Raw genomic sequence first — 13,590 nt, 5'->3', positions numbered from 1 at the left:
AAACACATATACAGATACGTTAATCCGTAAGTTACCATTTTGTTTGATAAGAAAACATGATATATTCAAATGAATGAAAACAGTTTTGTTCTACGTAAGTCAGAAATTTCAGCATAGAGAAAGAGTAGCATCACTTCTGTATCTCTAATGACAATTCACAAATTTGGGCATATACATGAACTCATTTGACAGACATACCAGCCTGTTAGATTTAAAGGAACACACACCAAATCACTCATAATAAGCATTATGGTTTTAAGGAAAATATCCCCACTTTATATAATCCAGATAGAACTAGATACTAGACACTTCTCAGGAGATTATCTTCAGTTCTTACTGAAATATACTAAAACAATTATTTTACATGACAGAATGAAGAGATGCTTAATATATGGTGAAGTTTGAAATAACGACCTTATCAATTCTAAAACTATACAGATGTTTTAGACCACAGAGTTTGAATATAACACATTTCTAAGCCTCTCCTTTTGGAAAACTCAGAATTTCATTCTTTTCGTTTTTTTTAACTTCAAAATACAGAGATTATTCTAGAATGACTTTTTCAGATTTTAGTTAAGAATCTCCTTTTCCCAAGTTCTATAAACCTTTTGATTTAAAAAATTATACTAGGGCTTACTCATTCAAAATCTGCATAAATATATTATGTTATCTTTAAAACAATGTCAAATCACAAACAAGACATTTAACTGACAGAGTTCCTTTTATTTTTCCATATGAGAATGAAAGAAATTTGCATGAAAGATCTCCCACACAATCTTCAGCTCTCCCTGTGGTTTGCTAATATGTTTGCAAGTGGCATTGCACCTGCTTTTAAACAAACATCTTTGATGCCTACAGCATCCAATGCATCAGGGCATTGTCAAAGAAATAGCTGCATAACAAAGAGCTCAAATGGATATAATGAGATAAGCTCCATGACTGAGCACCTGACACTGCAGCAAGATATTTCTCAGATGAGAAATCCCTCTCCGTGGTCAATGTGCCTTCCAAACTTTCACCAATCTGACATGCCCTTTGACCATCTGTCTCCCCTGGACGTTTGGGTGGATTTCTCAATGAGTGTTTGTGCTTACAGTGAAGTGTGTACTCCATCTCCTGATATTTTCACCAAGTGTGGAAAACTGGGACCATCTGACCTTAAAAATCTCAATTTCACTCATGCATGCATGATGCATAGGTTAAGTCATTAATTCAAGAAATATTTTTGATTACTGACTTAATATAAACTCTGATTTTACATTTTTTTCACAAACACAATTTTGTGTTTTCAGGTACCTTCAAATTCCTGCTTAACTTAAGTTTTTTAAACTGATATCATATTTCAGGACAGTATTTGTTGTTGATATGTCCATTGTACCAGTCCCAGAAGTATCATTAGGAAAAATTCATGAATATATTTAAGGACAAATCCTTTTGAATGCTGACAGATTTATGGACATAAGTTTTAGCATGGCTTATATAGTAAGATAATTATTCCTTGAAATTAATAAATCAACTCAGAAAAGCTTTTTGGTTAACTGTTTTTTACTGAAGTTGATATGCTTTCTTTGGTCCTAAAGTAGTGACTCTAGGGAGCTTATGGACCCAGATAGAGAGACTGAAATAGCAAGGCTCACCTGAATGTGGAAGTAATACAGAGCTGGGACAGATTTGGACTATGGCATCATTCAATACAGTTTATTCACTTTGGCTGGTACTCAGCTTACAGGACTCCTCCCCCAGGAACTGTCTCAGAATTTCCTAAACACATTTAGATGCTTTTTTAAAATTCATTTTTTCCCTTCATTGTACCCTTCCTATGTCATTTTGATAGCACTTGTTAATATTACCTCAATTATGTGTAGCTTTCATTCTTTTCAGTTTCAGAGCCTCTGGGCATTAAAGGATGTGGTTTATATATCTGCATCTGTAGTATCTTATCCATCTGGCATACAGTAAGTGTGAGAAGTGTATGTTGATAAAATAATAATAGGATTCCTGTTGAGTCATATGATTTGGAGTTCCTGCTTTAAATAGGAATTTATTAAGATGCATAAAGTATTCAGCTTGTGTTTCTGATCAATAGCATAGACTTGGCCACTGAGGATACAAAGACCTGGGGAGAAGAGCTGTGTGCTTCATATCAACATTTTGTGATCTGAGTTCCAACTCAAGGAAAGATGAAATTAACATTGTTCAAAGTAAGAATGATAAAAGTTGAGAAGAAAGCTATTCTAGAACTCATTAAAACAGAACTGACACTGATCATTTTAGGTACTCCAATATACTGATATGATTCAGGTTATAGACACTATGCCTACATTTCTGCTTCCCAGCTAGAGAGGTCATATTACTGGGATGTAAGGTAGTAACCTTCAGTGGAAGGAATTTCGCCCATATAGACTCTAAAATCATAAGTTAAATCTGAAAATATATGTTCCCAAAGCAACAAACAGAATTTTACATATTCATTTAGAATATGGGTGGGAGTGAACACTGTCAGGAACTAGTAAGGTCAGTGGAAACAGTTCATTAACTAACCTATTCACCATTTCAAACAAGCCTTCATTAGTTGTCATTATCTGTATACACGCTACATATCCCCTTCTGACTTCTTGCCCAACCCCTTCTATCCAAGGCAATCTCTACTGCTGGAGTCAAATATTCACACACTGAAAACTCATTTCCTATAAGGCTTTATAGCTACAGTTTGACACCAAGTTTTGCAAGACTCACTATAACCTTAGTCTTGAGATTCATAAAGATGAACTACACAATTAACTGTTATGTTTCACCTACCAGTAACTGAAGTCTTGTAAATGTTTTAACACAGACTTTTTAATACATATCTTGGTTCCATAGCAAACTCTTACCATAAGGTAACTATGTCACTGGAGGTCCTCAGGAAAAGCCCAATAGGATGGTGACGGGTCCATTTTTTTTTAAACAGTTGCAATTAACATCAATGCAACAATTTATGTTTACCTAACCATGGCCATGCCACTTGTGAAGTCTGAAGCTAGCCCAGCCCCTGTAATTCCTGACCCATTTGACTATAGTCTCCTCTCCGTGCCAACAACGTGCTGGAGTACTCCCACGATAACTGCTCATCGATTACATTCAGGTAGCTAGCCTTTTGTCACTTCCTTCCACATCTACCTTATATTTCATGATGCTTCATTTGAATATTATCCTGAATTTCATTGCCCTTATGATTTTTCATCTCATCTATTCTAGCAAAACCCCAAGCCTGCAGGAATTGAGCTGTCTGCTTTTTCTGATATAATACCCAGATAATAGAATGCTAATGAAAAATACCACAAAACAGGGAAGATCAATTCCAGTATAAATATTAAATAAGCTCTAATTAACCCTAAAAACTTCCAGCAGTACACTACAGACTTGACATCCTCTCTCAGTATATCAGAGGTACCCAGGAACTCAACATTTCCAAACCTAATCTAGTAAAACATCTCCCATAAATCTGTTCCTCTTCCAGTGTTCTTTTTCAGTAAATGGGCCCACCTTTTATCTAAATAGGCAAACTATAAACCCTGCATCATCCTTGATAATCTCCCTTTTCTAACCTTCAACATTAATTCTTCTCAAATACTTATTGATACCATGTCTTAAATATCTATCACTTTTCCCGTATCTTCCATAATCACACTAGTCTAAGCTAATATCATCTTGCCTGACATAGGTCTTAGGAAACTCTTAACTGTATATCTACTGGTTCATTACCTATTATATATATGTAAGCTCACTAGACGGTGTCATTGGACCAGTTTTTTTGGTTCCATGTTTACTATTTTTTTATCTCTAATACTTTGCATTTTTTCTTTGCTTATAATGAGCACCTGATAATTATTTGCTGAATGAATGGCTGAATAGAAAAATGAATACAATTAAATTTATAAATATTATCACAATAACCATATTAACATATGAAGTTTTAATATCTATATTATTTAAGAGAAAAATCCGAAGTTCAACAAAAGCCAAACAAGCAAAGAATTATTAATTTGGATTTCAAGTTTAGGTCTCTCAATTTCACTAACTTTAACTCCCGAGTATCCCTCCATTTTAGCACCATGATATATACCAAACCCACGGAATTTTTTTTTTTTATTTTACCTACAAAATAGACTGAGAAAAGTTATGTTCAATTCTTAATGTAATCATCTATGAACATAGCAATAATAATAACAATAATAATAATAGTTCCTGAACATAATAATAATCCTGTGGAAGACATCCTAATGCTTTTAAAAACATACCATTCACGGCAACTGCTTTCACAAGAAATATTTTAATTTTGTAAATGGAAATGTTTATATAGCCCATACTCCCAATGGATTGATACTAAAATGAATACAAAGTAGTCATCATGCAAAAGGAAAAGGAATTAGAGCAGAAAATAACAAAACTAACATTTTTAAGCCATCACTATTATTTTCAATCATTTATTGAGTGTTTGCCATCTAGTAGATATTGTGCTAAGCAATTTCCATGTGCAGTAAACTAGGAACTATTATCATCCCTATTTTACAGATAAGAAAATTGAGAAATAGAGCAAACAAAGCCAGGAGCCAGATCTAACCTCAGTATGATTCCAGAGCTGCACTTAACATTCAATTGCCTTCCCGATAAGTAGTTATGTCTTTCATTTTGAGCCATTACTTAGTGAAAAATCGACAAAAACACTTTTTACTACTAACAGCATCTGATAATGAGACATTTCAATTATAATCAGATGGGGAAAGAGAACACTATATACATTATGAAACTTAGCTTTTTCTGGATATTTAAGGAGCAAATTGTTTAGTCTTACCCATGAATTCAATCCCCAAGTGGTCTGCTACACCAAAGTCCGCATGTGAGGAAGAGAAACAGAAAAAGAGAAAAGATTAGAAAAAATTCCACACGAACTCAATGCTTCTAAGGCTAACCTTTCAAGGCAAAAAATATGTCTTTATTTTAACAACCATTTTTTGAGACAGATAATTTTACAGATTGCCCACAATTAGGGGTACTCTGAACACCAACTCATATTTCGCAATGGCATGGAGCTTTAGATGAAATAATATTGTACCGATTACCGAGTATGCTAAGTATAAATTTGCCAAAAAGGAAAAGAAAAAGACACAGGAAAAGAAAAGTAAAAGAGAAAGTTCACACAAAGAATATCTGGTACTACAGTTATTTTCAGAACTCACGATATTTTACGTAGAATAGCTATTTGTTCAGTATCAATTTATCTGTACCTCTATGTTAACAATGTGCAGGAAAGACTTCTGCCTGAAACCTTAGCCAGGCCCTCTTCACCTTCACAAAAATGAAATGATACTGGATTTTTCCCTCTTCATTTATTAGATGAGAAATCTATGGTTCAGTGAGACTGAAGTCTTTTTTTTTTTTTTAAAGATTTTACTTATTTATTTGACAGAAACTGGATTTTTCCCTCTTCATTTATTAGATGAGAAATCTATGGTTCAGTGAGACTGAAGTCTTTTTTTTTTTTTAAAGATTTTACTTATTTATTTGACAGAAAGAGAGAGACAGCCAGCGAGAGAGAGAACATAAGCAGGGGGGGTGGGAGAGGAAGAAGCAGGCTCCCAGCAGAAGAGCCTGACGTGGGGCTCGATCCCAGAACTCCAGGATCACGCCCTGAGCCGAAAGCAGATGCTTAACGACTGAGCCACCCAGGCGCCCCAGTGAGACTGAAGTCTTACACTTATCCCGTAAGAGGCAGATCCAGGGCACAAATCCATTCTGTCCGACCCGTCAGTCTTAGGACTAGTAAAGTTGGCAGTGCTTCCTATCAAAAATGCATGACACATGCGTCCATGTCTGTTTTCTGTGTGTGTGGACAGCTGACCATTTTGACCCACTAATGCTAATGTCTGTCTGTGGTCACAGTGATAAACTGGGCCTGGCCATACCCAGGCATTCAACCGTAGAGGTTTGTTTATTTAAATGGTGCTGTCTTGGGGCACCTGGGTGGCTCAGTCAGTTAAGCGTCTGCCTTCGGCTCAGGTCTTGATCCCAGGGTCCTGGGATGGAGCTCTGAGTTGGGCTCCTTGCTCAGCGAGGAGTCTGCTTCTCCCTCTGCCTCTGTGCGTTCTCTCTCTCTGTTGCTCTCTTTCTCTCTCTCAAGTAAATAAATAAAATCTTTAAAAAAAATAAATGGTGCTTTCTTTTAATCATTCAGTTATTCACTCATTCACTTTTAAAATCCATTGTATTATTTAATGATAGTTTTTGTTGTAGTAATATGTTTCTTAAATGAGAATACATGAAAAAAAGTATTGCTACAATTGTATTTGTTTCTAAGACTAATTACTGGGCTTCCTTTTCTGCATTTTCTATTTAGAAAAGAAGTTTGTTTTGGTTTTTTTTTTTAGAAAATACGCGTATAGTTATCTTGACTATTTTAGCGCCTTTCTTATTTGTAAATAATTATTTTTTTAATTTTATTGTGGTAAAATATACATAACATAAAACTTGTCCTTTTAACCATTTTGAATATACAATTTAGTGGCATTAATTACATTCACAATGCTGTGCAACCATCACCACTGTAATTCCAAAACTTTTCCATCACCCCAAAGAGAAACTGTACCCACAAGGCAATAATTTCTCATTTCTTTCTCCCCCCAGCCCCTGGTAACCTCCAATCTACTTTCTGTATTTATGAATTTGCCCATAAGTAGTTCATTTATAAAGTAACTCAATAAAACATATCTTTCATAGAAAAAAAAAGATGGTAACAATGCTTTTTAAAAAAGTAGATGCATTACTTTGTTTACATGGCATTTTTTTTTGACTGCTTACTATATGCTAAGATAGTTACCTAACACACTTTCATGAAAAGGCAGGATTTTCGTTCTCAAGTGATTCAGAAATCAGAGGGAGCCCACAGAGACAAAGCACTGTTAATATTTTGTACTAGTGCTATAATGGAAAACCAGAACCTGTGCGTTGGAATGAGAGGCCAAAGATACAGAAGCTTGCTCCTGGGTGAAACAACATGCCATGTGAAAGAACAGGGTTGCAGAAAAGTCGCAAGACCATGTTTGGGTTCTCGTACGAATGAGAAGCTTCCTGAAGGTGTGCACTTGGGGCTCTCGAGACAGAATATAACTATAGCATTTAAAATCAGGAATTTCAGTGAGATTACCCATCATGAAACTAAAGGGAAGAAACAAAAGATTAGGTATAAAAAACTTTTGCAAACAACCAGAACAGATGTGCAGGAAAGAAGTCAGGAGAAGAAAGTATATAGAAATATGGGAACAGACCACCATGTCCGTGATATGACTAGGCAGTTAGAAAGCCGTTAGGTCCTCAGCCTGGTTGAACAAGAATTCTCTAGGGGAGCTGAGGGGGCTCACTCAGAAATGGCTGTTTGCTGTTTGTTTTGCCAGCAGATAGAACCAATGGTCACTCTTCATTCTTTCCCATAGCCTTGGCTGCTCCACTTCTCTATGTGATGGGCAATATGGAGAATCAGGCTTTGTGAGTCTGGGGATTACACCAAGAACTGAGGGGTATGCTTGGTAAATGTGAAGGCAATCTGAAGTTTTTAAGCCACAATGAATTCAGGAACAGTAGAAGAGACAAACCAGAATTTGAAATTTATTTAAATACTGAGAGGTAAGTAGAATTCTTTTTTTTTTTTTAAGATTTTATTTATTTATCTGTCAGAGAGGGAGAGAGAGAGAGAGAACAGGCACACAAGCAGGGGGAGAGGCAGGCAGAGGGAGAAGCAGGCTCCCCACTGAGCAAGAAGCCCAATGTAGGACTCAATCCCAGGACTTTGGGATCATGACCTGAGCCAAAGGCAGATGCTTAACCAACTGAGCCACCCAGGCACCAGAAAGGTAAGTAGAGTTCTTAAGGAAAGGATATTTGTCTTCTCTTAATATAGCAGAAAAGTTACATCTAATTACTGGAGTTATAATTCTCAGAAATACTACCAAGCAAGGTGGCATTTATATTCTTGAATTTTATAGATAAATTATTTTTTAAATTTTTATTATGAAGTTCATGAAAACTGATACCACTGAAACATACAAATAAAAAGACTGTTTAAATCTCTCTCTCATGTGCATACACATACACAACAGATACATACACACACACACACACTTCTCTCATTTTATCGAAGTGTTAAAAACTGTGATCATTATTACAGGTCTAAAGCTACTGATCAATGAAAATCCGTGGAGAACGTGACAGAAAAGCAATTAATTTTGTCTACTGAGTCATATACAGAACATAAACCATCATATTTCTCATAACCCTTCACTGGTTAATTCTTTCATTCTTTTTTTTTTCCAGAAAGGAAGAGAAAGGGGGGTGAGAGGGTGGGAGGGAGAAGGAGAGAGGCTGGGTGCGGAGCCTGACGTGGGGCTCGATCTCGGGACTCTGAGATCATGACCTGAGCGGAAATCAAGAGTGGGGTACTTAACAGAAGAGCCACCCAGGCACCCCTCACTGGCTATTTCTTAAAACAAACAGCCTTCCTGGGGATATTCAGGTTTGCATGAAAACATCAAGAGGGATATGATGATAATTAATCAATTAATTTTTCATTAATTCATTCAGTCAACAAAATACATGCGAAGAATTGCACAGATATTGGTGTGGAAGAGAAGACACATAGCTTAAGCAAAAACAGTTTGATTTCCCCTATGGCATGTATTAGAATGTGCAATTTCTATCTTTTTAACACTTTGATTTTGACTTTTTTCTGTTCTTAATTCCCTTCACCTGTGTCACCCACCCCTCCACCGCCCTCCCCTCTGGCAACCACCCGTTTGTTCTCTATGAGTCTATTTCTGTTTGTTTGTTCCTTTGTTTTGTTTTGTTTAAATTCCACATATAAGTGAAATCATACGGTACTTGTCTTTCTCTGACTTATTTCACGCAGCCTAATACCCTCTAGGTCCATTCATGTTGTTGCAAATGACAAGATCTCATTCTTTTTTATGGCTGAGTGATATTAACTTTTTATGGCTGAGTTTGATTAACTTACATGTAAAAATTGCAGTTCTTCTGGAATGTTCACACCTTTTGATTAGATAATAGTGGCTAACATTTACTAAGCATTTACTATCGCCAGGAAAGGCTTTAAATATTATCTTGCAGAAATTTAGAGGATTGTCATCATCCTCACTTTACAGATGAGGAACACAGGCATGGAGACAGGCACAAAACTCCCTTCCATTACATTGTTGTAAATGGTGGAAATGGAATTCAAATTACATATACTCAGGGTTCACATTTGCCCTCCCCGTGAAGAAAAAATGATTTTTTTTTACAAAACTATCAGGTAATGAAATGTTCAGGGAGGAGTTATTGAATCCACTTAAGAGAACAAATTATTTTCACGTATCCTCAGGCACTGTTGAAATGGGGCTTATTTACTTGTTCACCTGTAGTTGATTGATATAGTGCCAAATATAAGCTAGGTTGGGGGGGGGTTCCCTCTCTCCAAGGAACCGAACTAGCAAATCATTAATATTTCTTCATTGGTTACTAGGGAGATTGCTTCATGATAAGGCTGGTCTAACTGAAGTGATGTGTTTGAACATACAGCAAGGGGGATATAAAGAGTTGCGTATGAATATATGCCAAACATTGAACCAAATAGTCTCATAATTGGCAATATACTTAACAAATGACTACAGCCTTGCTTCAGACCTGATATAGCCTTTTTTTTTAAGATTTATTTATTTTAGAGAGAGAGAGAGAGAACACATGTGGGGGGGGGAAGGACAGAAGGAGAGGGAGAGGGAATCCCAAGGAGACTCCCCACTGAGCACGGAGCCAAATGCAGGGCTCAATCTCATGACCCTGAGATAATGACTCGAGCCAAAATCAAGAGTCGGACCCTCAAAGGACTGAGCTACCAGGTGCCCCTAGACATGAAATATTGAGATTTGAGGGTGAGGCAGGTGACTGGAGGGTCAAACTTAATATTCCATAAAAGTAAAAAACTCCTGGAACTTCAAGGCCCATGTTTCCAAAGTGTCCCTGGTTCCTTGTGTGTGAGTAATTCTAAGTCTTTTTTTCATATGTTGACAGACAGACAGAGGCTACCACCAATTTCTGCAGTGTGGACAGGGTGAGGAAGAGCAAGCAAAAACAATCCTTAACTTGATTCCAGTCCTAGGACGAGAGGAGGCAAGGTGCTACCCAACTTATGATAAGGGACTCACTGCAATGCAGCCCTGGGACAGTGCTACCAGAACACAGGCTTCAGTGTCACTTCTGTGTTACAAGTAACTGAACAAGGCAATTCTATCACAGTACAACCCCATATGTGATGCTTTCAAACCCTGCCCCATGGGATGTGGAAAGACGTGCTACATGAAAATAATGTTTTGTGTTTTAAAAAGTGAGCATACTGGCTTAAAGTGCAATAGGTGTCTGCCCTGCACAAATGTCTAATGACCTTGCAGTGTGTGCTGAGACTCTCCTGGCTGTGGTTCAGGAGGCAGTATTTCCCACCTGGATGTAAACAACCACTTTGTCATGAAGCAACCTGTGGAATTAATGACTATGGCACCTACGCAGGGAAATAGATGCCGTGTAAGTGTCCAGGAAACTAGCCGCCCAACTATAAACCATGTCAGTTGTAAATGTTTTCTTCTTAATAACAGAACTGAAATCTGTCACTGCACACAGTCCACCCACAGATCCTTGTCCAATGACTTTCCAGTGGTGACACGTTAGGAAGAGGTAGTCCATCTCACTGAGAAGACTAAATTGGATTTACAAAGATGGTAAGCTGGGTCTCGAATATTTGCTGACCCCTAACACCTGGCTGACCATTCTCTAGTAGTTTCTAGAATTGCTTCAACGGTGAGTGTATTCTGCTTGCTGCTCGATAAGATCACAGCTATGGTTATGAGATGTCTTCTCTCGAGACACTGGTATGCATATCCCAGTTTATTATTGCAAGATAGACAAAGTAGGAAAGGCTGGGACAGACTTGAAGGTTTCTGATTAGGACAACAGGAGAGCTGACAGTAGACCAGATGGTGGTTGCTGAGGGAGGCTTCAGTCTGGAAGCAACACTTGGGATCTAGATATAGATAGAGATAGATATAAATATACCTTTCAAAAAGGTTCAGGGACCAAGGGATAGGAGAATAGGGTTTACCACAGGCTACCAGAGCATATAACTGTGCCATTAGAGGGAAGTGACACTTGGCAGTCACTAAGGGAATGCACAACTGGGAGCAGAGTAGTGGCCCGACCTGAATCTTTCAGGCCTGAGTACCTACAGCAGGAGGGAGGAGAGCAGGCAAGAGTGTGAGCACAGGCTGCAGCGTGAGGCAGGACAGTCCCTCTCTAGGTACTGTCTTCCTAAAGGGAGAGGGATATTATTATATTATCATTTTTCAAGCTACTTAATGCAACTTAGAAGATGAACTGCAGGTCAGATTCCAAACTTTATGCTCCTTCTGCTAAATTATGCTACCTTGTTAAATATTTTTATCAGCATCATATACACTATTTTAAAATTTATACATGTTCATAAATAAAGTTTAGAAGCTAAACTTTTCATATTAATAAGAAATTGATACCTCTCTTACTACCTCCTAAAAGTAATTCCTGTTCATTTTTTGTTCTAGCTTTTTCTAGTCTTTCCTCTGTGCATGTAAAATAAAGTTAACACCAATTTTACATAAAATCACCATGCATTATGTGCCTGAGTCAGAGGACATCCTGTGGCCACTTTAGCTCCATAATCCCAATGTCCCTCTCCCCTCCATCATATCAAAATTGATAGCTTTTTCTACTGTTGAGAGTAAGCCCTGACATTATTACTGTGGCCAGCCTCACACCAGACAGGTCATCAATCACGGAGAAGCAAAATCACTTTTCCAGGAAAGTACACAGCCCCGTTCTCCTTTCCATGGGCCTGTTATAAAACATGGCCTCTTTATTTTTCTTCTCGAAAGCTCTATCGCTGATTCTGTTAAACAGAGACACCTTTATTTCACATCCTCCTCTCATCCTCTAAATAGGAACGTCCATTTGTGGCAAAGGCAGCCGTGGAGACCGTGCTGCATGTTGATGCCATGAGAACTCAAGATGAGTGTTCTGCTCCATGCGATGAAATATCGAAAGAGGGTTACAACAGGGGTTTTATGAGGGACCATCTGCCCAGCCTGCTCCTCAAAGGTGAATCTTGCCCAGGTAGCCTGTGGAATTTTCTTGTGACAACATCTTAGAGCTTTAGACTTAAATCTGATCCCATGTTCACAATTACTGATTGAAAAATTGAATGAGAATCAGCATTGCATAGAATTCTTCATCCAAAAAAGATACTGCTTTTTTGATTATATGATTCATGATAGTAAATTTCTTTTTTTTTTTTTAAGATTTTATTTATTTATTTGACAGAGAGAGAGACAGCCAGCGAGACGGGGAACACAGGCAGGGGGAGTGGGAGAGGAAGCAGCAGACTCCCAGTGGAAGAGCCTGACGTGGGGCTCGATCCCTGGACTCTGGGATCACACCCTGAGCCGAAGGCAGATGCTTAATGACTGAGCCACCCAGGCACCCCTCATGATAGTAAATTTCTACTGTTGAATGCACTAAGGGCTCCTGCTCCTGAACTTTCACAGGAATTCCCCCAGCATCTTCTCACATTTTATTGGCTTTCTCAACTTCTCATAGTTTCTCACTGGGTACTTCGACACACATTATTTCATACAATTGGTAGTAAGCCCATTCAACAGCTGAAGAAAATAAGCTTCTGTAAAAACCTAAAGGTCATATTTGTAGGTTCCCAGATTCTTGAATAGGATGGAAAAGTATCTTAAATCCCAGGGCGAAGGGTAGTTGCTTCTTTTCCTCACGGAGTTTTCACGGCAGCTTCTCAGAGAGTCTGACATTTTGTAGATGCTCAATAAATATTTATTGAATGAAATGCTATGTGGCTCAGCCCCTTTGCCCATTGCATGTGATATTCACGTTCCTTGAGAGCACACCCAGCCGACTTTCTGTCACTTCAATTTTTGAGGATTCCAAGGAACATGACATCTCTGATGGCATCTCTTCCAATACCAAAAACAATATCCACAGATGTTTTTAGAAAATTTTCCCAAATCGAAGTACATTTAGTTACCGCTCACATGGTCTAAAAATCTGAAGTCCAAAAATGACCAGGTTATTATCTGAAAAGCTCCAACATACATACATCTTTGTCACATGATTTTTGTATGTAACTTAGGATTCACTTCAATCAATTATCAGGAAAATGGGTGGTAGCTGAGAAAGTGCAATTTACAATAGGCTAGAGTAGCTGTTTGGGCTAAGGCCAAAAAAACCATGTATGATGGAAGCTTATATTATAATAAAATAAACTATAAACTAAAACTATATTGCTATCTCTCAGGCTATATTTGCCACCTGAGTCTTCCAGATTTTCCAGGCATTTCCAGTACACACACACACACACACACACATTCTAAATATATATATATATATATATATTTACATACAGTTACATAGTTTATTCCTCATTGAATCAGGAATCAACCACAGGGAAGGAAAAAAAAAATA

At 37.7% G+C, this 13,590-nt stretch overlaps 1 protein-coding gene across 1 annotated transcript in view; it reads right to left on the bottom strand.

Moving 5' to 3' along the window:
• The window catches only part of NRG3 (neuregulin 3), a gene marked incomplete at its 5' end in the record, with an annotated part of 1,035,788 nt that overhangs the window by 113,227 nt on the left and 908,971 nt on the right, over window positions 1-13,590 (bottom strand). The window contains one exon of the mRNA XM_034663597.1: window positions 4,835-4,861. Within this exon, the coding sequence (XP_034519488.1) occupies window positions 4,835-4,861 (27 nt within the window). The remainder of the gene's footprint in view (window positions 1-4,834; window positions 4,862-13,590) is intronic.

This window comes from Ailuropoda melanoleuca, chromosome 6 (genome assembly GCF_002007445.2).
Source record: "Ailuropoda melanoleuca isolate Jingjing chromosome 6, ASM200744v2, whole genome shotgun sequence".
Taxonomy (NCBI): Eukaryota; Metazoa; Chordata; class Mammalia; order Carnivora; family Ursidae; genus Ailuropoda; species Ailuropoda melanoleuca.
This window is presented reverse-complemented; position numbering and strand designations above follow the sequence as displayed.